This window comes from Ursus americanus, chromosome 12, assembly GCF_024610735.1.
Source record: "Ursus americanus isolate L20-20 chromosome 12, mUrsAme1.1.p, whole genome shotgun sequence".
Classification (NCBI taxonomy): Eukaryota; Metazoa; Chordata; class Mammalia; order Carnivora; family Ursidae; genus Ursus; species Ursus americanus.
The window spans coordinates 59,735,878-59,762,101 of record NC_142138.1 but is presented as its reverse complement, the minus strand read 5'-3'; the positions used below and the strand labels follow the sequence as shown (position 1 = coordinate 59,762,101).

Below are 26,224 nucleotides of genomic sequence, written 5' to 3'. Positions count from 1 at the left end.
TCACCCACCTTCCTCTCTTCCCTTCCTGCCTCCTCACCCTCCTCCTGCCCCCGGGAAGTCACCCAGCAGCCTTTCTAGAACACTCTGGTCCCAGACCTCTGAGTTTATGAAAACATAAACACAGTCTGTAATTACTTTCCCCCACAAGCTAGTTGCTGCGTTTTTGTCTGCAGCAGCAGGGGGAAATCGAGCCAACACTTCCCCCGAGCGGAGCGGAACAGCAGACTGGACCCTCTGCGTCCCTCCCCTCCCAGCTCTAATCTCGCTCTCCAGTCAAGTTTGCTTTCTCCCTGAACTTTAAGGCCTCTGCTGAGCCAAGCTTTTTAAAGGGAGTGGATTTATGCCCCTCGAGGACTTCCCTTTTGTACTGGGTAATATTTCTAAGATTAATTTTCACACCATCCACATGGGAGGCTCATTAACACACAGAGGGTGTGTGTCAGTCTGGCGGTGACGGGGCTCAGCGCGGACCCCACCAGCCAGGAGACAGGGAGGGCGGCCTGGGAAGCCAGTCAGAGCAGAAGTAGGGGACCGGGGGACCAAGCCTGGCTCTGAATGCATGCCCGGGTTGTGGTCGTGGCTTTTTGCCAGGCCCTGGAAGATTTCCTCCCCGCAGTGTCCCCACGCGTCCCTTCTCCAGGGGGCCGAGGCTGAGATGCGTGCATTTTCCTCTTGCAGATTTTCTAACGCTTTTTTCCCCCCTATGGGGGTTGATGTTTCATCAAGATTAATAGTCGATTGAGTCATTTTTAAAGGGGCCCTTTGATGATGAGAAAGCTCATAAATAAGTCTTGCTTGTCACTTAGGCCGCCCTTGCCTTATGCCACCCAGTTCTGCTTTGTAGCCGAGAAGCTCTCTGCCCTTTATTTGATATGCCCTCGCCCTGCAGCAGGCTCACCCGGCCCATCAGCCAGGTGCACGGGCCCTTATGGGGCCACAGTGGAGCGCAGGGCAGCAGTTGCAGGGCAGGGGAGGGGGGTTGCGGTGCAGCCTTGTCAGAGCCGGGTCGCCTGGGCCATGTGCTCTAGGTCCAGCATCCTTCCCTCACTGCAAGGTAACGGTCAAGAGTGTGGGCACGAATTCCAGCTCAGCTGTCTACCCCCGTGTGATTTGGGGCTTTGTCGCTTCACCCTCCCGAGCCTCAGTTTCCTAATCTGCAAAGTGGGCATCATCACAGCCCCTGTCCTGGAGTCACTGGGGGAATTAAATAAGTGAGGACTCACAAAGTCCTGGGGCCAGGGCCTGGCACACGGTGAGCCTTCACATGCTGGCGCTGCTCACATCCTCCCGGCGGCGGAGCAGAGCGCACGGCCCATCGCCTTCGCTTGGGGGCGCTTGTGTTTCCCACAGAGGCTGCGCAGCGGGGGAGCCATGCAGTGCCTGGGACCGGACTGGCCGGCGTGTCCCCTCCCCTGCAGCTGCAGTCCCAGGGAACCCACACCTCCGAAGGTGAATTGAGGGGCACAGGACAAAAATGTTCTAAAGCCAGGGTCCAGAGTACAGAGGCTCCATTACAACGCAGTGTGTGTGCAGGGACACTGGGGTTTAGGGGAGTCTGGGAGATGCAGGGCCCAAGTCCATGAGCCTCTCTCTGTTCGGATCTAGTTAAATTAAATATTGACAGCCCAGAGAGCACGCTGCCAGGGAAGACGGAAGGCTCTGATGACCACGGAAACAGGGGAGCCCTTGCCCAAAGCATCCCCTGTCATCTTGGCAAAAGCCAGAGAGGAGCTGGGATGGGGTGGGGGTGGAGAAGGAGTGACCTGCCAAGGACATGGGGATATGAAGAAGGCCTTGGCCCAAGGGATGAGGGCTGGGCAGCTCCTGCCGTCAGGTGTTTATTGAGTACTTTCCAATTGGCCCAGCCCCGTTTTAAGCTCTAGAGGAGGGTCCAGAAGAGCAAAGGACGCAGCCCTGCCCTCGAAAAGCAAGAATCTAGTTGGCAACATAAGCCCTGCCCTTCACGAAACATTAAAGAAACAACAAGGGATTTTGCAGGGCTGTTTGTCCCGCATGAAAAATGAGCAGTGGCTTCAGACATCTCAGAAAATGAGGAGGCTGGAGTAGATGGTTCTGCTTTTAACTAAGTTTGTTGTTGTTTTTTAACTTTTTATTATGGAAAATCTCAAGCATGTACAAAAGTAGGGAGGGGTCAGTGAAGCCCCATGAACCTACCCACCTGCCTTCATCTCGTTCCTGGAGTATTTTAAGGCAAATTCCAGATATGGGTCATTTCGCTCATCAATTCTTCAATATGCATGGACTCTATGATATTTGAGGTTTCTTCCAGCTCCGACCTGGCGTGAGTGCATGGGTGGTGGTGAATGTCCGAGTATTTCTCTGGAGGGGTGAGGGGGAAGTGATGTGTTCATTTCAGGTGGGGAATGCTATTTTACACACACACACACACACACGGGCACACGCACACGCACACGCACACACAACCAGCAGCCCCAAGGACCACCCGTAACCCCACCCCCAAGACTATCATTCCTGTTCCATGTGGACCGCAGCCCGGGCAGGACTGGCTGGAACGGCTTGGACGTAAGGGTCCCAAAAGAGGCAGAGCCTGAGAGAGAAGCAGGGAAATATCCATTTCTTCAGCAGCCCTGTGATGACCCCACCGCCTGACAGGCAGTGTGGTGGGCGCTGAGGGAGCAGAGGTGGCCTGGGGCCGGCAGAGCCCCTGCTGTCACGGGCTAGCATGGGGAGACAGGGAAGGGGTGAGGGCAGAGGGCAGACAGGCTGGCACGTCCCGGGAGAGGGCCCTTCTAGGGTGTCACACCGACAGGCATCTCACCACAAGTGGAGGCTAAGAAAGAGAGAGAGAGAGAACAGCTCTGAGACACAGAGGCTAACGACAGAGGCCAGAGAGGCCAGGCTCCTTCCCTTCCAGGCAGACGTGGGAGGCCAGGAAGCTCCTGAGAGCCGGGGGGGCGGCCCCCTCACCCTTTCCTGCCCCAGCCGCCTCGAGTGGGGTCAGGCAAGACAGAGCCCAGCCTGCAGCTCATTTCCACCTTCCAGAGCAAAAGAAACACTTCAAGGGTCAGCAGACCCAGAAGCGCTGAGCCGGGGGCTGGCCGTGTGTAAGATGCCAAAGGACTCTTCTGGGTGTTCCACAGCTCGGCAGAAACATGAACTTGGCCGCGGGCCCCGGAGCAGGGTTTGAAGTGCCTGAGATGAGGTTAGAGGTGATAGCTAAGTGTCTTGGGGGACCCAGGGATTTAGTCCCGCTACAGGCTCAAGGGGAAGCCTGCCATAGAAGTGAAGACTGGATCTAGTCTGACATCGCAGCCGTCCCTCCGCACAGCCCGCGGCCTGTCTGTGTGGCGCCAGCGCTGAGGTGACGCACAGGGGACAGAGCCCATCTTCACGACTGTAAGACGAGGTTCACAAGGCACCTGTGTTCTCCCACACCTGGGGCCTGCCGGGGACCAGAGCACAAGGCAGGCGTGGCACAGGGACCGCCAGCACAGACCAAAGGACATGGGGAGCCACAGTGTGACTTAGGAGCTCGGAGGAGGGCTGTCACGCCGGCAGAGGGACAGCCAGACTCTGCGGCTCCCACGGCAGAACCGGGACTTACAGGGACAAGTTACAGGTAAACTGACAACGTGAGGAATCCCACCGTGACCCAGATTGTTTCTTTCAGAAGGATGACTAAACTCTCGGGTATAGTTGCGTTACGACTCGTTATGCGTAGTTATATAATTATAACTAGTTTTATATGTGTGGATAACTATAGTTTACATACATGTGGTAACTATAAACCATATATACAACTAGTTATAATGAAGATCACCTCACAGTTTATAAAGAGCTTTTACAGACGTGACTTTCCTCACAATCCCGTGAGGGGGCTCGTTCTATGCCAGTCGCCATATGAGTAAACTGAGGAAGCTCGTGGTTGCCTGAGGTCTGAGCTGAGTAGGAAGAACAAGGACTGAAGCAAAGGTCTGTCTGCGTCCAAAGCCTGTGCAGGGGGGCAGGGGGGGTCCCCAGACGGTGGGGAAGGCCACCATGGGGAGGACTCCCGTGCCACCCTGAGACTCTGAGACAGTGGGGACGAAGAGCCATTCTGATGAGGCCTGCTGGAAGCGGGAGGACATCTCCCAGTCCGTAGAGGGTGGGGTGGGTCGGGGGGGGGGGCGGGCAGCACTGGACAGTACAGGGTAGAGGGAAGGGGTCACTAGAGCCGATTCAGTTTACCCTCTGGGCAGTGTGGCCGTGCTGGGATGAGTGGGGACACCCGACGGCTACACATAGGATCCAGGGGCCACATCGCTTAACCCCTCAACGTGTTGGGGCCTGGGGCTGAGACTCCTGTCAGCCCTGCAGTGCTCGCGTCTTGCCCACTCCCCTCGGGCCTATCACTGCTTCTGCCACCGTCCCAGCTGCAGGTACACGAGAACGAGACATGCTAGCAGAAGCCAGCACGATCTCCAGAGAAGGTCCCCAAGACTTTTTCTGCCTTACCACCTCGCCACCCCAGCTTCTGCTCCCAGCTCCCAGTCCCTCCGTGGACTTTGACCTCATTGCTCTGTCCCCTCCCCGTTGGTGGCGCCATCTGGTGTCTGACCCTGGCCACACCCCCACCTTGGTGATACAGACCTTCTGGGCCCTTCCTTCCCTCTCCCAGAATCCCGCCCACGCCTTCTACAATATGTGCCCGCTCTGGCACTCACCAAGGGCTTGTCATGGCCTGTCATGCTCCACTTCGTAGTTGAGGCAGCTCCTCTCTGCCCAGGGTGGCAGAAGGCCGCGAAGCTGCCCCAGGGAGGAGGACTGCTGTAAGAAACATATGGAGAGAGAGAAGCAGATGGCGCGGGCCTGCGGGACGAGGTCTCTGAGGGAGCACCGGGGCTGGACCAGACATGTGTGCTGTTCCTCCTGGCTCCTTCTTGTCAACCTCTCCTCCCGAGCGTGCGGAGGGGGTAAATGGGGACAAGTGTCCTGGGGGCTGAGGCTGGGGAGAATGGCTGAGCAGGGCCCAGTTTCCAGAAGAGCATGTCAGTCGAGATCGGGGCTGGGACTTCGGACACGCCAGTGTGACTAGTGGCCCCTGGGTGCCTCAGACCAGGGCCTGTGTGCCTTCTCCAGACCCAGGGCCGGGTCCAGTCAGGGATGGGGGCGTTTCACCATCTCCGGGGCCCCAGCCCTTCCACTTTTTCCTTCTGAAAGATGCGTGACCTTGCAGACCACCCTGGGAGTGAGCCCAGTCAGAGCACAGGGAATGCTGAGGGGGCGTATAGGAAGTATCCCCAGAAAGAGCCAAATCCCAGTTTTCGTTTGAATATTTTCCCATTGACAGGAGACCAGCAGTGAATGTGATTACATCTCCTTTCCTGGTTTTTACACGAAGGTGGCTAGCGGGCTGGTTGGCACCGTTCCTGTCTAGTTACAACATTGGGCTGCTGTCTTCATTGCCGTCTGCTTCTCCTCTCCATACTCGCCCATGCTGCTGTGTCTTTCCCGGGAGCCGCGAGAGCAAAAGGGATTGTGTCTGTACGGGAAGCAAGCTCCATGCAGCACTGGGACATGACTTCAGTGGTGGCCTCTCTTGATAACATGGCAGCTCCATGGTCTTTGCTGCCCTCCTGCCTGTCATGATACAGACAGACTTGGGGACAAGGTGACCCCATGAGGGTCTTCGAGGAGGAGACTGGGAAGTAGAGGTCTCCTCCAGAGGCTGAACCCATGAGGCATAAGCTGTTGATTTCAGTCATAATTAACCTCAGCATTTCATTTTTTCACTTCTGGAAACTCCATTTGGTTCTTTTCCACGTGCTCCCGATGATTTCCGATAGTGTCTTGTCGCCCGCTCGTCTTTGAGATTCCATCCTTTATTTCATAAAACCATTTCATACATAACTCTTCCGTGTCCGTCAGCTTCAGTGTCTGAAGTTCTTGGGGGCTGGGGGGAGGAGTACCTCCATCTATTACTGGTTTCTCTCTGTTGACCGTCATTCACGGTTGCTTGCTTCTTTACGATTTATTTTCTTAAGCAAACTCATATTTACGTGACCTTAATCTGTAGGAATCCTGAAGGCCAGGGTTAAGGGTGTTTTTCTCTGGACTGGACTTAAATCGGGTTTTCCCAGAAGCCAGGTAGCTTGACTGTCCTGGGAGCACTTTAGCCCCCGTGTGGGGCCTGGCTTCACATCTCCCAGTCCATGAAGACCCTGAGAGCTCCTTCCCTGCTGTTGGCCCAAGGTTCAGGGTCTCGCGACAAGTCCCAGCGCACCAGCTGCTGTCGGCGCATGTGCTCAGAGCAACCGTGTTCTTCCTTCCGCTTACTGCTCCTTCCTCCCAGCTGTGATCCCCCCCTGGGGTTTGTCCCGTGTTATCGGGGGTAACATGGATTTCCCCTACTGCACGTGAACCCAACAATGCATCAGAAAGTAGATTTTCTTCCGGATTTAGATGTTTTGCAGCAGGAGGGTTCCCTGATGATGTCGTCTGCTAGAGTCAGCAGTTCGATCGCTAAATCTGTTTCTAGTTCACTCGCTCGTTCAACAAATATCCTGAGTGCACACCAGGTACCAGGCGTGGTTCTGCGTCCTGAGCGTGTGGCCTCTCCCCTCCTGGCGCTTGCGGTCTGATTCCAGAAGGAGCAGTCCCAGGGGTCCAGTCCGGTCCGTGGGAGAAACACCAGAGTGGTCGCTTTGGTTCTTAGCCACTCTGAACTCTCGCCTCCCTACTATGCATCATGCCGCACGCCGGGCACCAGGGACGCAGAGACAGAGAGCCCTGTGCTCAGACCACGCTCACGGAAATGGGGAAATCAGCCATTTCCCAGGGTGTGTTTCTACACGGAGGAGTAAATGTTCTGATGGAGGTGGAAAGACAGAGGAATGAGTGATACTCTGTTTGGGGGGGGGAGGGAGGGCTGCTAAGGGAGGTGACATTTGAACAGCATCTGGAAAGATGAGTAGCTGTTGCCTGGGAAAGAGAGAGAGAGAGAATCCTTTCCAACAGAGGGAAGGGCCTGGCGAAAGGCTTGTGGTCACAGAGGAGCCCGTGACACGTGGGAGCACAGGCAAGTTCAGGGAGCAGGAGTGTAGACAGCGGGCTGAAGGGACCAGTGAGAACTCGGCTGCAGGTGCGCATGGAACTTGCCCGAGGGGCCCCCCTAGGTTACTCCCTTCTGTCCACCCTCACACTGAGCCCCGGACCAACCAAGTCTAGCAGGCTCTACTTCCTCAACACAGCCTCCCTGCCCCTCCTCCCCAGCCCCACTGCCCCTGCTCTGGCTCAGGGCTCCACCTTCCCTTCCAGGACAGGTTCGGTAGCCTCTTCGCTGCTTTCCCCTGCCTCTGCCGACATCGCCATCCAGCCCATCCTCCACTGGGCGCTCAGGCGATCTTCCAAAGACGGACATTTGATCCCGTCCCTCCCCCACTTAGAATCCTTCACCAGGTCCCGCAGCTTTCAGGAGAAAGTTCAGAGTCCTCGGATTCACCCACAAGGACCTTCATGTGACCACTTCTCTGGCCTCGTCCCCCTTCCTGCGGCCAGTAATTTCTACTATTCCTTGGGCAAGCCCTACTGCCTCACAGCTCAAGAAGTCAGCCTGGGCCACCACCTCTGGGAGGTCCTCAGCCATCTCACCCCTCCCCCCAAGCCTGATGGAGAGCCCCCTCCTTCTTGCTCACACAGGAGCCAGGACATTCTTCGTGTAGCATTAGGACATTGAACCACCACTGTGACTCACTTGTCTGTCCCCACTGAGATCATAAGCTCAGGGGACATGCCTGTCTATTTAGCTTTGAATGCCCTGCACAAGCTAAGGGAGGGACACAGGGTTAACACCCAGCAGGCATTCGATGAATCGATCAACCCAGAGGGATGGGGGCGAAAACACGTGGGCCCTGCAGGTTTGGGTGTGTGTGGAGGAAACACAAGGCGCGGGCCGTCTGAAGTCCCATGAGGCTGATCTGGAACGCTGGCTTGGCCAAGCAGATGACCCCGCACGTGCTACTCAGCCTCTCCCAGCTGCAGTCTCCTCAAAAATGGGGCTAATAATACCTCGTAACGTTGTTAGGAAGATCGAATGGTGCATATTGATGTTAATAAAAATAGACTATTAGTGAATCGTTACTGCGATTGTTATTAGGTCCTCCTGCTCTGAGCCTCAGTTCTCCGCTCTGGGTCCACCGCCAGATGGGGTCTTCAGAGCAACCTAACCCATGGGTTCCAAATGCCAACCCAGCTTTTTGACTCCTGGCTCACCACTGGGGCCACTTTGCAGGTGAAGCCAGGAGAGTGCCTGGCAGGGACACGACAAGAGACGTGGGTTGATTTTTTTAGGGGGATAAGGGGTGAGAGGAGAGAGCTATGTGGTAGAAAGGAAAAATGACATGAGGCTTTCATTTGATTTTGCAAGTCCCCCTCCTTGAGTATTGATAGCACAGGGCTAGAGTCACTTGCAGGGGTATGGCTAGGCTGCAGCCGTGAATGCAGTCAGCGCTGAAGGGCCCCCCTTGCTCTCTAACCAGACTTCCACCCGCCATGTGGGCTCCTCAGGGACCATGGCTTTGGGCTACAGGGACTAGCAGTTGTGTGTAAGGACTCTGGAATTTACGATACCTGGTTCTGCCACTGGCTAGCCAAGTGACCTTGGGCATATTACTTAACCACTCTGTGCTCCAGTTTCCTCATCAGGAAAATGGGCATAATAATTGCATCTATTTCTTAGGATTGCTGGAAGGAGCAAATGAGATCATGTATTTGCAGCACCTGATATGACATAGAGCTAAAAAAAAAAAAAGAAAAGAAAAAAGGTACAGCAGTCCTACTCCACGGGAGGGGATCTGGACATGAAAGGAGGCTGACCAGAGGTTTGTCAAAGGATGAACTCATCAGCCAGGCTGGTGTTTTAGTGTCCTCCAGGGCAGTCTGCCTTTGTCCTTTGCCCTGGACAAGGAGGTGACCACAGGGGCCTGAGTCCCTGGAACTCACCGTGGTGCCCAGCCCGCTCTGAGAAGGTGTCTCCCCACCCTGACCCCACTCATCACAGGGCAGCTTCCATCCCCCATCTGCATCCCCAATCCCAAGGGTTGGGAAGCAGAGGAGGAAGCCAAGTTCAGGGGCCTCCCAGTGCAGAAGGTGGGTGCAGGAGTGGGTGGAGATGCCCCGCCCTTGCGGAAACGCATCAAGGACAAGTCTCCTTGACCGAGCTCCCAGCAGCTGGGCCCGAATGGTCAATGTCTGGCCTCCAGGAAAGAAGGAACTCCCCGCCAGATGTGCGGCCTCACCCCTGCCTGAGAGGCAGCCGGAATCAGACCAGGGAGCTTGGCTCACACTTATCTCTCAGCACCTGGAGGAGGAAGTGAAGGCAGCAATTAATTGTACAAGGCGGGTGGTTTGTGCAGCTTAAGTTCAGATAAAAAGTTTAATTATCCCTAAACCCTAATACAAATTAATTAGCCTTCTATATTAGGAGGGTAAGCTTCCCTGCTCTTGCCACAGCCCAGACACTGCCGAGGATGTGCTAGGGGAGACGGGTGGACAGAGAGGCACCCAGTGCCCGAGCCCTCCCTCTCCCACCCTGGGTCAGGGGCAGAGAGCTGCCTCACGTTGGCCCCAGGTGAGGTCTGGGTGTGAGTCCTAAGTCTGGGGTGAGCACCATAGCTCCTCTGTCCCTGGGAGTCCCCTCCAGGAGGGGCTTTCTTGTCCCTTTCTTTCCTCCACTCTCAGAGCCCGGATGAGGGGTGGGGGAAGGGAGGCCTTATTTGCATGAGAAAAGGAAGACAAAAAGGAAATAAGGCTAAGGCTTGAATTTTTTTTCTAGGCCATGACATTTTCTTTTTTTCTTTTCTCACCCCTTTCTTTCCTCAAAATTCCACATAGAAAATAGGCCATCAATGCCATTAGGACTTAGAACATCACTGTCAGCTTCTGCACCTCAGAACTCCTGCCCAGGTGGGACCCAGGAGGCCCTGGGGCCAAGGCCGCGGCCCATCCCCGTTATTGCGGTCGGTCGGTGGGTCGTAATTAGCTGCTCTTTAGTGAGTGTTTACTGTGTAACAAGCATGTAGTCTTTGCAACAACATTGCAAGGTATGTTTTATTCATTAACTCGCACATTCTACCAACATTTATTAAAGTTTGAACAGGGGAAGGACATGCTTGGGTTTGCATTGTAAGAGTGTGGTTCTTAGGGAATTTAAAGGCAACAAGAGTGGAAGTGAGAAGTGGGGGGAGGAGGCTTTCGCTGACACCCAGTTTAGAAGCCCCGGTGGTCTGGGCCCTGGATTTGTTGAATAAACATCAGTAAGGTTCTTCCTATGTGCCCGAATTGAGCATTTTCCAAATCGGACCTCACTAATCCCTCACAACAACCCTGTGAAGTGTAGATACTGTTATTGCATCAGTCCCAGGAGCCGTGGTCAGAGACGTTAAGTGACTCAAAGTCGCCCAGCTAACAAGTGGCAGAGCCAGGATTTGCCTCGGAGTCCACACTCTTAACCGCTACGCGGGACCACTGCCACTGAGGCAGCAAAGGCAGAGAAATGGGTGAGCTCTGGCTGACTCCCCAGAGCCCTTCCCCAGGACCATCCTGGCCCCATCCCCCCACTCCCCCCAAGGAGCTGGATGTGAAGGACAGAGCAGGACACTGGGAACAGACCGACCTGGGCTTTAACCCAGCCAGTTCTGCCTTGAGGACCTGAAACACTTCACTGTCCTCTCTGGACATGGGCTCCACATCCCTAAGGACGGGGTTACTGTGAGACCCACGGATGCAGATAAAGTTCCCCACACAGGCTCCCCTACATTATTCCCATCTGCTCCTCCATTCCCCGTCCCCCTCTCTTCAGGACAAACGTTCCTAGTCCTTTGATTGTTTCCCCTATGAGAGGACTTCCAGACAGTTCACCATCCCAACCTCCCTTCTCTGGATGTGATCTGGTTAATCAATGTCTTATAGGCTATATAATGCCCAGACCTCCACAGAGCAGCCTAGAAGTGGTCTGTCCCAAAGGGCAAGTACAAGCACCTACTCCCTCTTTCTGGGCACTGTGCTCCCATCAGTCCAACCTACGGTGACACTAGCAGCTGTGTTATGCTGGTGGCTGTGTGGAAGTTAAATTTCCCTGGTGATTTTTAACACGGATGGCTTTTAAGCTGGTTTGTCCCATCAGCTATACAAGTCATTGATTATTTGAATCAAAATGCTGGTGTTGTCATTCATCTTTGTTAAAATTAATCTGGCTGGTTTCACCCGTGATTACAACCTGTTAAAATCCTTTTGACTCCGAAAGACCTCAATTCATAGCAGTGCTGTCATTTAGAGATTTGAAGAGCTTGCTTAAAAATAATCAGCAGCAGACAGGGAAAGGCAGACAGCGTGTGATTTTGCTTAAATGTGGAATCTCAAAGACAAAACAAACGAACAAACAAAACACAACAGAAACAGACTCATAGATAAAGGAAGCAAACTGTTGATGACCAGAGTAACAGATGAACTAGGTGGGCTAGATGAAGGGGATTAAGAGGTACAGACTTCCAGTTATGAAATAAGTCACGGGGATGTAATGTGCAGCACAGAGAATAATAGTCAATATCATCATAACTTTGTACGTGTCAGATGGCCACCCCACTCATCACAGGGATCATTGCGTAATGGACAAAAGTATCGAATCTCTATGATGCATGCCTGAAACGTATAGGCTAGTATATGTCAGCTATACCGCAATAAAGGAAATTAACTTTAAAAATAATGATAATCAGCAGTCCCCTGATCAACACCATCACCGCCGTCCTCGTTATCATGGGATCCGAGTGGAAGAAGGTTAAAACAGAAACGGTAATTGGTTGGCACGCAGAGTCCAAAGAAGGACTGAAGAGCTAAGCCACAGGGAAGGCGACCATAAAGCTGGTCCTCGGAATTAGGGCAGCAACTCAGACTCCATCAGACTCCCTTTTCCACTTCTCACCTCTTTCTCCGTGTCAGCCTGCTCCCTCTCGGACCACAGCCTGGTGTCCTCCCGTGGCAGAAAGCGTGGCTGCCAACAGCTCCAGAGCTGTACTGGTTCCAGCGTCAGCCCTCTGTGATGACACTGATCTCGTCTCAAAGGTAACACTCCAGGGGCGGAAAGGCGTTGCCAGTATGAGTAGCCAGCCGGAGAAATGCAAATCAAAACCACAGTGAGATACCACTTCCCACCCACCGCGACGGCTAGAATCAAAAGACAAATAGTAACAAGTGTCGGTGAACATATGGAGGAAGTGGAGCCCTAATTTAGTGCTGGTGGGAATGCAAAGTGGTGCAGCCGCTTTAGAAAACACTTTGACAGTCCCCTGCACTGTTAGACACGCAGTCACCACGTGACTCCTGGAGAAAGGAAAAAATCCTTCCACACAAACACGCGTACACGAATCTTCAGAGCAGAATTCATTCGTAACAGCCCCGGAGCGGAAACAACCCAAATGTCCATCAGATGATGGGTGAAAGAGCAAACTGCGGGACATCCGCACAATGGGCTATTATTCAGCAGTAAGAAGGGTTGAAATAGTGGCCCCGCGACAACGGGGATGAAGGTCGAAGCCTTAGCACATCACGCTGAGTGAAATACACAGAAGGCCATGTATTGTAGGATTCCATCGATACGAAATGTCCGAAAGAAGGAAATCTGTAGAGACAGACAGTAGTTCCGCGGTGGCCTAGGGCTGAGCGGTGAAAGGGGTGGGATGATCCCCCACTGCTTAGTGGGGGTGGGGTTTTTTGTGGGGGGGAGGTGATGAAAATGTTCTAAAATTAGACTGTCGTGTGGGTAGCACGACACGGGAAATACACTAAAAAATATTGAATTGTGGGTGCCTGGGTGGCTCAGTCTGTTAAGCGTCTGCCTCGACTCAGGTCATGATCCCAGGGTTCTGGGATCGAGCCCCGCATCGGGCTCCCTGCTCAGTGGGGAGTCAACTTCTCCATCTCCTCTGCCCCTCCTCCCTGCTTGTGCATGTGCTTTCTCTCTCAAATAAATAAAGAAAATCTTTAAAAAATATATTGACTTGTAAGATTTAAATGGATGAATTGTATGATCTATAAGTTATATGTCAGTCAAGCTGTTAACCAATGAATCCAGGAGAGGGGCTCATGGCCCAGCGGGAGTCGGAGGCCTCGTTCTGGACTTGTTAACCATGCCTTGTGGGAGCAGGGGCAGAGGGGGAGCTTTGTAAGAATACAGCAGCTCCTCGGGAAACAGTTTATGTTGTAACGGTGGGGAGGGCACAGATCCTAGATGGGCAGACCATTAGCAGACAAAACAAGAGGTGCCCACCGCACTGGTTATTTATAGAGAATTTACATTTACCCAGAGACCGCATTAAGTGCCTCTTCTGAATCATCTCATTAATTATTCCAACAACCCTGTAAGTTAGGTATATAAAACCTACTTTATATTGGTAGAGGCTATGCTTAAATAACTTTCCCAAGGTCACTTAACCAGTAAGTAATGTGGGGCCGGGGATCAACCTGGGACCTGTCTCCAGTCTCCTCTCTCAATCATTAGGCCATGCTGCCTCCCTCTGGCTTTACATAAGTTGCTGAGAAATTCTGGAACACACCACTGGAGACGGAGCTTTCCATCCATTCTTTATTTCATTTACTTATTCACCCTTTCACTAGAGGAGACCCTTCTACTGTGAAAGCCGGGAACTTCCTTCGCCGGCATAGGACCGCTTGTTGGTCATCTTTGGAAAGTGCCAGAAGACTGGAGGTGTCTGTTCAGCCCCTCCTGACCGCACTGCCATCCACACCCATTCCTCCAGCTTGTCAAGGGTACCAAGAACTGGGACAAGAACGCCCCTTGCGAAGATCACGGCGCCGCAGTCCCTCGGTCCACCAGCCAGCGAACCCTCCCAAAACAAGAGATAAGGCTCACTTGGCAAGACGCGTGCCTCGTGAGCAGTACGGCTTATCTTCCCAGTGTTCGCAAGCTGTCCACTTAATACCTGCTCTCTTCTGCCAGCCTTCGGATGGCAGAATCGATGGGTGCCAAGCCTGTTGGTTGGTGGCTTCTCAGGCTTCCTTTCCCTCGTCTTCAAAAATATCAACACAGCGGTTTTTGGCCTCCAGTCTCTCGGTGTTTCTGCACCGCGCCACGGTTTCTGCGACGATGGGCGATGTTCTACAACTCCATCTGTGCACCCCTCCTGTCTCCTGGGGCGGGATCCAGGTGCGCCTGTGCGGTGCCTCCGCCAAAGACAGCTGCGCACTCGCCCGCTCTCCCCTCCCCTCTCCGGAGCTCCGCATCCTTTCCCCCCACATTTGTCGCAGCCTCTCCAAGATAAAGCCTGTTCTTCTGGGTGCAGAAGGCAGAGAGCGCACGGGAGTGGAGTTGCCCTGCTTTCGCTCTATCGTCTGTCACCAGCAGACCATCTGTGCCAGCAGCGGGCACGGCTCTACTCCTCCCTCTTTCTTCCACCTTTCTGTGTCCTTAGCATTTCTCACCAGCCTCCATCACCCCAAAATGTAGCCTTTTTGACACTGTGCTTCCATACACCTGCCACGCTTCAGTTCCACCCGTGGCCGTGAGCTTGATGTCCACCTTTCAGTCACATACCCGAAAATCCCAGCTAACATCATTCGCCTCTGGGGGCAGCCCCCTTCCTTCGTCATCGGGATTAGCTGAACGCAGGACGATCCGCTGTGTTTTTAGAGTGGATTCCCAGCCACGGAGACCACGGTTTCCGGGACGCCTGGACCAAAGCCATGGTGTGTATGTTTATGCGACTGCACGTGTGACAAGGGGATCGTGGTCCAGGTTGCTCGTTCTCGCTGCCCTTGACAGACAAGGAGGCCGAGCCCCAAAGCCACATTCCCTCAAGGTCATGCAGTGATTTGAGGGTGAGCTGGCCAGGGCTTGAACCCAGGCCGCCTGAGTCCGGAAGCCAGGTTCTCAACCACACCGCTGGAGGGCCCTCCTGAGCAGCACGGCCGAGGTGAGCCTTGGGTCAGTGTTCCCAGAAAGAGTGGCCTCAGGCTTTCGTGTCCGTGGTGTGACAGGGACAGCTTGAAGCCCAGACAAAGGGCCAAGACACCGAGGGAGAAGGAAGAGCGTCCGCAAAAGAGGAGCCTAATTCACAGGGTGTCGAGAGGCTTAAATGAGGTCACTCATTCACTCTCCAAATATGTGTCAGCGGCTGACATATCATCCACAGAGCCCTTAGGTGCTTAGGAGGGGAGGACATCACACTCCTGAAAAGATCTGCCCTGTCCCCCTCCCCTTCTCCTTTGCGTCCTCAGGACACCTGGGTCCCCTCAGGTCAAGGGACTCTGGGCCTCGCTATTCGGTGGCAGCAAATCCTGGTCCTCCTCCAGCTGCTTCTGCTCCAAACACTCAAAGGGCCAGGGGAAGGGGGGAGATGGTGTTTCTGGCTTTGGCCAAAGGAGTCATCACAGCTCTTTGCCTAATAAAGCCTTTAATTTATCTCAATAAAGAAGAGGCTAAACGCTTAACTACTGTGGAGAGTACCTTATTGATTGGAGGAGAGAGGCTCTGGCCTGCCTGCCCGGGGCTGAGCCCAAGCCAGGCCCAGCTGGTCCCCAGGGGGCGGCTGCCAGGGTGTGAAGTACTTCGGAGAGTTTCTCAGAGCTCCGAGAGCAACGGCGCTGTCCCAAAGTGGCTGCGTGGCTTAAGGGGCTGAGTTTTGGAGCTCACGGCTGCCCTCTGAGATGGTGTGGTTGGTAGAAAAGAGATGAAAGCAAGAGGAATGGGTTTTAATCCCAGCCTCTCCCCCAGCGTGGGCAGTCCCCCTGCCTGGGAGCTTCACTTCCCGCATCTGCACAGTGGGGCTGAGGACACAAAGTTCCCAGGGTCCGTGGAGCTTGTGGGAGGTAAGCGTGCAGAAGGCCTTTGGGCATTGGAAGTCTCCACGTGAACAGAGGGTGGGTTTATTGTTTGTTATTTTTATGAACATAAATGAGATTGTGCCGCTTTCCTTCCCAGTACTCATCCGTGGCTGCTGGTTGCACTTGGCACAAAATCCACACTCCGTGGGGTGGCCTCCGCCTCCTTTTGTAGCTACCCTCCGCCCCCGCCCCCCCACTGGTGGGCCTGCAGTCCTTCCCAGAGCCCCCCCCACTCCCTCCTCCCTCAGGGCCTCTGCCTTTCTGTTCCTTCCGCCTGGCACGCTCTTGCCCACGTGTGTTGCATGGCCGGACCCTTGAGCTTTAGATCTCAGCTGAAATGTCAGCTCCTCAGAGAGGCTGTTCCTGGCCACGCTGCCCCCGCCTGGCACAGCACCTGTCTCTCTTCTCTTCATGGAAATAATGACACGTCGGTGTGTTCCCTTGTTTATGGTCTTCCCCTTGTAGGTGATCGCCTCTGGGAACACAGGAATCTTTTCTGTTCACTCCCAGGTCAGAGTAGGCACGTAGTAGGTACTTCAAACAACTGTTGAATGAAGGGATGGATGGATGGACAGGCGGATGGATGGATGGATGGATGGATGGATGCATGGATGGATGGATGGATGCATGGATGGACGGATGGACGGATGGACGGATAGATGGACGGATGGATGGACGGACGGATGGATGGATGGATGGATGGATGGATGGATGGATGGATGGATGGATAGATGGATGGATGGATGGACGGATGGACGGATGGATGGATGGATGGATAGGTGAGTGATGGGTAGGGAAGCCTGGCTTGTTTCCTCAGTGACCTCTCTTCCTTATACTTGTTTCTCTCTCTCTCTCTCTCTCTCTCTCTCTCTCAGATATGGAGATATGGTGCCCAAGACAATTGCAGGGAAGATTTTTGGCTCCATCTGCTCCCTGAGTGGCGTCCTGGTCATCGCCCTGCCGGTCCCTGTGATCGTTTCCAACTTCAGCCGGATTTACCACCAGAATCAGAGAGCTGATAAACGCAGGGCACAAAAGGTAAGCCTCAGCCTGGGGGGCTCAGTCAGGGGCCCAGCCCTCTGCTTTGGGCCTTGGGCTGCGGTCACAGTCAGGTCGCCAGGCCTGGACTTCCGGGGCGGATCCCTGCCCAGACGGCCTCTGGCTTTGGAAGGTAAGGCAGCTTCATGTCCCTTCTTACCGACCAGTGTCCTGCATTCCAGCTCCAAGCCCCGGTCAGCTGCAAAGTGCAATAAGCCCTCAATCATCCAGAAACTGACTGTCTCCCTCCCGGATGTTCTGTGCAATTTCCTTGAGCCCTGGCTTCCCCTTCAAGACCTCAGCCGCCAACACTCAGGGCCCCGGCCCCCTCCCTGTCCCTGCCAGGAGCTGACTGGGGCACGTAATTGCTCTCCGATCCCCTCTGCTAGCTGACACACAACACACAGACAGAACAGAAATTTGCTGAGGAGAAAAGCGAAAGCTCTGAGAGGAGAACGTTCTGAGGCCGCTGAGTTCCAGAACAAACGTCACGACGGGCTTCGGTCACCTCGGGGTGTCTGGGGTTCAGGCACCGAACTGCGGTTGGTGACCAGGAGAATAGCCATTGGTCCTGAGGAAAGTTCGCGGCGATGTCCAGTAATCACTGCTTAAGAAGGCCGGGCGGCGCATGCCCGCATTCGCCCGCGGAACGAGGAAGCCTGTCTGAGGGCTGTGGTGCGTTCTCAGGGCATCTGGCTAGTGAGGGTTCTTGGGTCCTGACTTTTGCCAGCTTCCTTCCAGGAAAAGGGAGGACCGCGGGGGCCGTTTGCCATTTCTCTTCTGATCTGGGCTGAAATAAGTACCCTTCGGCAGCCGCTCAACATCCAGGGGGTACGGTCAGAGCCTTTCTGGGTACAGTGGGCAGGGGAGACTTTGTTGAGAGGGTCACTTATGAGGGCTTATTGTATTCTTTCTTTCGTTCATTTATTCCAGAAACATTTCCTGCACCCGCGCTGTGTCAGGCCCTGTGTGCAGCTCGTGGCTTCCTCCCCCCACGATCCCTGCTGCTGGCCTCCCAGTTCCAGGGCTAACACCAAGGGACAGGGCTTCCTTGACTTATCAGAGGAATCCAGAATTTCAGCACATATCTGTCTATGCTGTCTGAAACGAAGTCACAATGTTCATGAAACTTAGCTCTGAAGCGTATGGTGATTTACATAGAATAATACTTAATAATATAGGTTATGCAATTATATAATGAATCCAGTCGGTTCCCACTTCCGACATAGCCCCTTTTGTGTGCCCTTGTGGTCGCCCCCTCAGCCTGTGCTGAGATACCTTTTGACTTGTCTTGACCTGGCTCTGTAAGGTTGCCAGCCGCCTTAGATCGATCTTCTGGCTCTGTGCTGTCCTCTCCCTCCCCCCCCACCTCCCGCACCCATTTCCTACCTCTTCGCCCACGGTCCAGGCCTCCCCACCCCACCCTCTACTAGCCACCCAGAAATAGAAGTCTTATCTCATTCCCTGTTCGAGTCAGCTGGCAAATGTGGACAACATCTAAATTCATTATGCTGGCCTCAAGAAAGGGCCAGGGGTCCTAGAGGGCCACTCCCCAGGAGCAAGGCTGACGTAGATGTTTGGTTCAGCGGGTGAGGGTCAAAGGAATCCCCAGCTCACACACCAGCCTACTGCTGGGCTTGAAACTGTTCCTGCAGCTGCCCTTCCCTCTGTGCCCGCACCCTGACCTACCCACCTCTCAGGGCATCGCATCCCCTGCTGTTTCACCCCTGCAAAGAACGGAACAGTGGTCATTTCCACTGGGACTTTACAGAGCTCATCCTGTGTGATTACAGTGCAGAAGGGATCAGACTTGGCGTGTCCCTCCTTCTAGCTGCTAAAGCTGACACTCCCTCCCTTCTGCCTCCCCCCCCCACCCTCTTCCCTCTCCCTTTGAAATCCAAGTAAATATTTACCGTGTTTTCACCTCCCCTGGATACTGCCTCTCCTCAAGGTTGCTGGCTCTGTCTCTTTCACCTTGGGCTTCTTGTGAGAGGCAAAAAAAAAAAAAAAGAAAAAGAAAAAGAATATGAGACCACTGCCTGCTTCCAGCGCTGGGTCTGTAACCGGGAAACAGGGAAGGCAGGTACAGGAGACTTGGGGGGGGGGGTGGAGAGATGGGACAGGGAGGGGGTCAGGGAAGCTAATAGCTCTCAGTCCAGACCACACACTCGGGAGCTAGACAGCCGCAAAGTTATGCTCCAGCCCACCGGCGTCCGCTGTAAAGGGAAGGCTTAAAAAGTTGTCATCCTTTCCCGTCACGACTGGCTTGCTTGGGGTTGTTACCAAAAACGAACTCCATGACTATTTGCTTCAGAGACTAGGTTCTCGAAGCCAAGTGAATTGAAGATTTGAAGATCAACTAAGGAGGTCTAGCAGCGGACAGAGAGAAGGGAACATCTGGAGTGGGTTTGGGGGGGTTTTAGTGATTTTTATTGAGCTAAGATTCACATGGAAGTTATAAGATTATCACCACCAGGGTTCGGATGTTGATACGATCCGCGAATCCCATTCAGACTTCCCCAGTCTGACGTGTCCTCGTGTGAGGGAGTGTGCGAGTGTGAAGTGTGATACCATGCGGGTTCATGCCTCCAACGCCTTGGTCAAGGTGCTGAACCGTTCCAGCACCGGAAGGATTCCTCCCACCCTACCTCTATCCCTTCCCTAACCCCCGGCAACCATTTACCTGTCCTCCATTTATTCAATGTTTTCATTTCAAAAATGCTACATAAATGGATTCGTGCAGTAGGTAACCTTTGGAGGTTTTTTGGCGGGGGGGCGGTTTGTTTTTTTCCATTTCACATAATTCCTGGAGATGTATCCAAGTTGTCTGTATCAATAGTCCATTCCTTTTTCCCGCTGGGCAGTATCGCATGACGTGCATGTATCATGTGCCATGGACTAGAAGAACCACATTTTTGGTTATTAGAAGTAAAGCTGCTGAGAACATTCATGAACAGGTTTTTGCGTGAACGTAACTTTTCATTTCTCTGGGGTGAATGCCCGAGGGTACAATGGGCCGTGCTCTCCTGTGGCTTTTCCACGTCTCCTTCTTTCTCCTTCTTCTGCCTCTCCCGGGGTAAGAGATGTCAATACTCGTGGCCCAGACCGCACCTGGAACTGTACCCAGAGTGGAAACATCCTCCTTCCAGACCTCCCCGTCAACCCTGGAATCTCCATCCTTTCTGAAGCTGCAACTTCCTGGGCCTTGTTCTTCCGGTTTAGAAAGTTGCCTGGCAGGCCTTGAAATTCAGGGAGAGGGCTGTTGCGGAGGCAGCATTTGGCCTGAAGGTAGGGAGGCCTGAGTGGAAGCCCCCCTTCCCCCCGCCAGCCTGCTGCCTTACCCTGGAGAAGTTACTTCCCCTCATATCCTCCATTTTGTTGTCTTCAGAATCGCCTAGATGATGACCACATTCTCTTTGAACCTCTCACATTGCGCTCATGGCCAGTGGGGGAGGGAGAAGCTAACGAGTCCCCACAGGGATGAGCCTGTGACCAGGGCCTTATTAATGGACTTCTGTCCAACCGGGAAGGACCGTCCTCCTTCCTGGGTCCTCAGCAGCCTGGCTTGCACCTGCTCCGTGCACAGCCCCGTGTCAGACGCCGAAGATAAAAAAAAGCGTAAGCCAGACTCCGGCTCTCAGGAGCTCAAAGTCAAACGAGAAATCCTCCCCAAATTTCATGTGCTGGGTATGGTTCTGTAAATACATTGCAAACCTCTTTATCCTGTGTGGGAAATGATTAAACAGTGTTGGGCATATGATATGACAATCTGTTGCTTTAATAGAGCCCAGGGTAAGATAAGATTAAAAGAAGTGCCACAAAGGAGAACAGGAGAATCTTTCATCTCTAGAAAGTAATGAAGACAGACCCCAGATACGAGAAAGGTCTGGCTCTAAGTGGTGCAATCAAATTATATAAGGGCTGTAACGAGCTTGACACAATTGGATTTCCATATGCAGCTCTCCACACCCGGTCCTCACCCAAGGCAATAACAGCCACATCCTCAGATGATGAGCTCCGTGCTTGAATGTAGACACGTTGCGGAGGGGAGGCCTGGCGCCGTCCTGGGCCTGGGATGGAAGTTCTTGGCTCAGAGAGAAGAGGGCTGACAGGGCTTCCTGGCCATCCTTTCCCTGCTGGATTCCCCTTTCCGCTCTCACCATCTAGAGAAGCCCTCTTCCTCTGATTCACAGACAGAGCTGGGCCCAAGCCCTGGCCTCTTCCCCGTATTCTGAAGCCAGGAAAGGGAGTCGAGCTGTCCCTGTGGGGCCACGCAGGGCACAGGAAACAAGAGATCTACTGTGTTCTTTGCGCTTCCGTTGACAGCCTAAATCTGACTCCCTGGCCCCTTTTTAGCACATGAAGCAGCCCAGCAGGACCCTGGGAAGGGGCACTTGCCCGTGCTGGGGAGAGGTAGGCAAGAAATGGGAATTGCCACAATTTCCCAAGGCCTCCTGCCCCGCTCAGAGTCCATGGCCAAGTCACCGCGGACTTTCACAGAGGGAGAGAAGGGACTCCTCTGCCCCAGGACGGATCCGTGAGTCCCTGTGGACTCTTCTGCTTCCCACGAGGACCTAGCACTGGCTCTACGTCTCCAGGAGCCCAGACTCTGGCTGCATTTTTGTAAACCAGCAGGAAGCCCTTTCCCCGTCCCTTCTCCCTCTTTCCTAAAGCCTCTTTCCTCTTGGGCCTCAGTCCGCGGTTGTGCTGCCATCACAGTGACACTGATTATGGCTATTAGGAAGGAGAGGAGCAGCCAATGTGCGTGCGGTGGGTCCAGCCTCCCCCCTGCTTCGGCAAGCGAGACGGGTGCGCTTGCCATGAGACACCGTGCCACCCTCCTGCAGGGGAATCTGCTCCAGGCTTCCCAGGCTGGGGCCGGGGAAGTTTCCAGTCGTCCTAGTTAAAGCCAGAGTGGTGTGTAAAAATGTGTTCCATCCTCCCCTGTCTCATGCACACAGTGGGCTGTGCATCGCACACGCGTGCACCTGCTCTTGTTCCCACAGACACGTGTGGCAAACACAGACGCGTGTTGGCCCCTCCATGCACGCATCCACTCCCCAAAACAGACATGAGATTTTAAAGACACGTATTGATCTAAAAATTACTAGGCAATGGGGATACACCCATGAACAAAACGAAAACTCCTGCTGTCACGGAATTTACATTCGGGGAGGCAGTAGCAAGGTAAAAGCAGAAACCATATACTCCCTGAGTAATGAGTGCGAAGGGCAAAACAGGGAGGAAGTGAAGACGTGTTAAAGGGCACAGATGCACACTCCTTGCTTTTCTCCTAATTAACTGATGTTTGGGTGCCTGCTGGATACACGGGGCAGCACCGGGCCCTAGGGGAGCGTTGGGAGAGCTCCAACACATGCCCCTTCTTGGAGCTGGCAGTCCAGAGATGAGAAATAGTCCAGTGCGATACCGAGTCGGTAAAGGTCATGAAGCTTTTGGGAGGAGGGCGGGCTTTGATGCGTGGTATTTCTGCTGCCGGATTGCACCACGGCTGGAGAGGTGAGTGGAGACCCCCAGGAACTCTGCCCAGGACCAGGCTGCACCGAGCGGGTGTGCAGAGTCTCAGAGCCAGTGCCAGGGTCCGCACACAGAGAGCCGTGTCCTTCGTAAGGCATCACCTGGGAACACGGCCGCGCTGGGACGGCTTGCTGTCGTTGGCTTTGCCAGGCTCGCGGTCTGGTCTTTCAGGCTCGCTCACTCTTTTTTCTTTGCCGATCGCAGAAGGCCCGCCTTGCCAGGATCCGCGTGGCCAAGACAGGCAGCTCCAATGCTTACCTGCACAGCAAGCGCAACGGACTCCTCACGGAGGCACTGGAGCTGATGGTAGGCGCCCGCAGGGCCTGGACTGGGCGGAGGGGAGGGGGACGGGCTTCTTTTCTCTTTCCAGGGGCACCACTACCCCCAAAGCCCCAATGTGAACCCTAAGAAGGACAGGCTTCCAGACCTTCTCCAGGGTGCACCCCTCCACGGACCTCTCCCATAGGATTATCAGCACGACCCCTGACCCAGGCGGAGAGCCAGGGCTCCCAGCCCCAAAGCTAGCCTGTTCTCTGGGGAGCCTGAAATTTGGTTCGTCCCGATTTTTCTGGTGCCCTCCCGCCTCCTGTGGAGAAATGAAGGACACGGAGAAGACGGGAGGAGCCCACAGCGTGAGCCTCAGCCTCTCTTCTTTTCCGGCTAGGGCACGCCGGAGGAGGAGAACATGGGCAAGAGCACCTCCCTCATTGAGAGCCAGCACCACCATCTGCTGCACTGCCTGGAGAAAACCACTGTGAGTCCCAGCCCGCTGCGCTCCTTCCCATCCCCGCCCCCCTCCACCTTTCCAAGGGCCGCTGCTCAGGGAGCAGGAACTCTGCGCCCACGCCCTCGTCCTGGGCCCAGGCTGCACGAGTCAGAGTCTGTCCCCTTCATATTCAAAAAGCAATGATGAGGTCTCTGTCAACCCTTGGGAGGAAGACCCCAAGGGGGGGGGGGGCGCAGTCTCCAGGGTAGGAGGCCTGCTGCATCCTGCAGCAGATAGAAGGCCATCACCCCCAGCCTTTCTGCCCACCCCTACATGGTCCCGAGAGCCCGTTTTCGTGGTGACTGAGAGCTAAGGGCTCTGCCTCTCGGTTTCTCAGTCCGGATGGGCATCACTCTTCAAAACTCAAGCTGAATTTATCCTAGATTGCTACAGGGCAGTGGAGGAGGGCATCAGTTTTTGTCCTGTCCCAGGGGCTAGGCTGATGCAATGTGTGGGGCCCTTTTGCTCCCTCCATCGCTCCTTAGAGTGAATGAAGGAGGCGGTGCCTCTATTTCTCTAGCCAGGGATTGTATTGTCTCCCTCTTAGTCACCCTGTAGGGCCCAGGGAGTTCAGATTCTGCAAGACTGTTAAAATAGAGCCGTGGTTTAGGACACTGTAGCTGGAATGTGGCATGTTGCCTGTGCCCCACAAACAGACTGAAAGGAAAGGCAGTGGGGCCAACCCTGGACCCTTGGCAAAAAGTTCGAGGAACAGCAGGGAAGTGGAGACGTCAGGATGGACAAGCCCAAGAGACAAAGTGCAACCTTTCCCTGTGCCTTCTAGGCCCGCCCTCCCCAGAGAGCCCACGGTCAGGGCTCAGCACAGTAGGGAAGGAGCTTTCTACTTTTGAATGTCCCATATCCCGGCCTCTAGATGCAGGGGGACTAGATGTCAGATGACTCTTACCATGAGCCCAGTGCAGATACTGTGAATGGCGGTTGAACCCAAAGAGGGCTTCCAAAGCGGGAAAGTACTCCGAGAACCCTAGTTTCCAGGATTTATCAGCTATGTCTTACCATCAAGAACTACATATGTGTATCTAGAACTTCTCTCAAAGACTCAGAGCTTGCCAACGGGATAGGCCTGGACCCAACTGCCCTTTCCAAGTTGCATGTGCTGGGTGGAATGTGTCAACTGAAAGGATATGGGTAAAAATGTTTGGGTTTGAGGGGCTGGAATGTTGGCATTGAAGAACGGAGACTTTGGGGATGGAGGGACGGAATGCTGGCACTGAAGGGGTGGAATGCTGAATCTGCGGGAGCGAATGTCGGATTGTGGGGTCGCGGGCGGGAAGGGCTGGGGTGAAAGAGATGGAATGCTGGACTTCAGGGGAGGAATGTTGGGCTAGAAGCAGCAGGATGTGGGGATGGGAGGAATGAACGCGGGGTTTGAGCAGGGTCGTGTTGGAGCCAAGGGAGAGAGAATGCCGGGAGCAAGGGCTGGAATGTTGGACTCCCGGGTGGAATGCTGGGCTGGGGGGACTGGATGTCAGAACTGAGCTTGGGAATGCTGGAATGTACAATCAATGGTGTTTTTATCTTCTGCTGGCACGTTGTCCCGCAGGGGTTGTCTTATCTTGTGGATGATCCCCTGTTATCTGTACGAACTTCTACCATCAAGGTATCAGTTTTTTAAATTCAATTGCTCTTTTTCTCTCTGATTCTTCTGAGTCTGTGGATTCTCCTCTTTTTACCCCCTGGTCTGGTTCTCTGCATGTGCTGTCGATTCTTCTGGGGCTTTTCCTACCTCTACTGCCACCCCCAGCAGCAGCTCAGGCTGTTGGGGGTTCTTGCTGCACTACCCGACTGCTTGTCTGCTTCCCTCCTTTGACCTCCTTTGACCTCCAAGGGCTTGGAGAGGGTGGCAGAACGTGGCAGCCAAGTCGGTCCCCTGTGAGTGTCCCTGGGCCCCTTCCCCAGCTCTGCAGGGACTCCTGGTCCTGGCTGCCAGGGCTGGTCTCTCTCTGTACTCTCCTCCCATGCAACTTCTCTCCAGACTGGCGGCCTCAGCCAGACCGTTAACGCCATAGATTTTGAGTCACCTTGACCAAACAGCTCCTCCCCCCCCCGTTATCCTGGGTTCAGCAGCAGAAGGCTGTTAGCATTCCTTCCCACGCTCACAAGTGACTTAGGGAATCCCGTGCCTCCAGATACATTAAGGATCCACACATCCCATAATCAGGTGGGGGGGGGACACAATAATGAAAAGAAATCATAACCCGGACAGTCTGACCCCATAGGCCTTCAAGAGCAAAGCTCTCCCAATTCCATGAATAATCCAGTGCCTTCAAAAGCTTCCATCTCACATGTACTCAGGATTCATAAGGATCTTACCCATTAAATCCAACCCAGTAGTCAAGACTGCTTAGCGTTCCCACTCCCCAGGGTCAGCGACTCCTTACCTGCCACCCCCGAGAGATCCTGGGCAAACCCTGCAGAGTCAGTCAAGTCGGCTTCTAGCTCTGAGGAAGCCACTAGATCCCTCCAGGCCCTCTGGATCCCGTCAGCTCAAAGCCCATCGTGATCTCACGGCCGCAGTCCCCACCCTTCCACCTCAAGGCCAGGGCTGCCAATAGGAACCTTCTTCTTTCTGCCTTTGATGCCTGTGGGACATCGCCCCTCCCGAACGCTTAACCGTGCTCCAGGCACCTGGGAGCCCTCCTCTCAAGGCCCAGACAGAGGCAGGCAGCCCCCCGGCGCCTGGGGGCTCATCCCCCTCCTTCCCATCCCCTTTCCTACTTCTTCTCCTTCTGCTTCCCACAGAACCACGAGTTCGTTGATGAGCAGATGTTTGAGCAGAACTGCATGGAAAGCTCGATGCAGAACTACCCGTCCACAAGAAGCCCCTCACTGTCCAGTCACCCGGGCCTCACCACCACCTGCTGCTCCCGGCGTAGTAAGAAGAGCACGCACTTGCCCAACTCCAGCCTGCCGGCCACGCGCCTGCGCAGCATGCAGGAACTCAGCACGATCCACATCCAGGGCAGCGAGCAGCCCTCCCTCACCACCAGGTGGGCGCTCCATCCCCCT

At 54.3% G+C, this 26,224-nt stretch overlaps 1 protein-coding gene across 2 annotated transcripts in view; it reads left to right on the top strand.

Annotated features, from left to right (window-relative positions):
• The window catches only part of KCND3 (potassium voltage-gated channel subfamily D member 3), a 227,030-nt gene that overhangs the window by 194,878 nt on the left and 5,928 nt on the right, over positions 1–26,224 (top strand). The window contains exons 3-7 of one of the 2 annotated variants that reach the window (XM_045801503.2): positions 16,731–16,893; positions 22,633–22,734; positions 23,093–23,182; positions 24,759–24,815; positions 25,958–26,205. In XM_045801503.2, coding sequence (XP_045657459.1) covers positions 16,731–16,893; positions 22,633–22,734; positions 23,093–23,182; positions 24,759–24,815; positions 25,958–26,205 — 660 coding nt within the window. The remainder of the gene's footprint in view (positions 1–16,730; positions 16,894–22,632; positions 22,735–23,092; positions 23,183–24,758; positions 24,816–25,957; positions 26,206–26,224) is intronic. The other variant, XM_087866171.1, reaches the window with a different exon arrangement.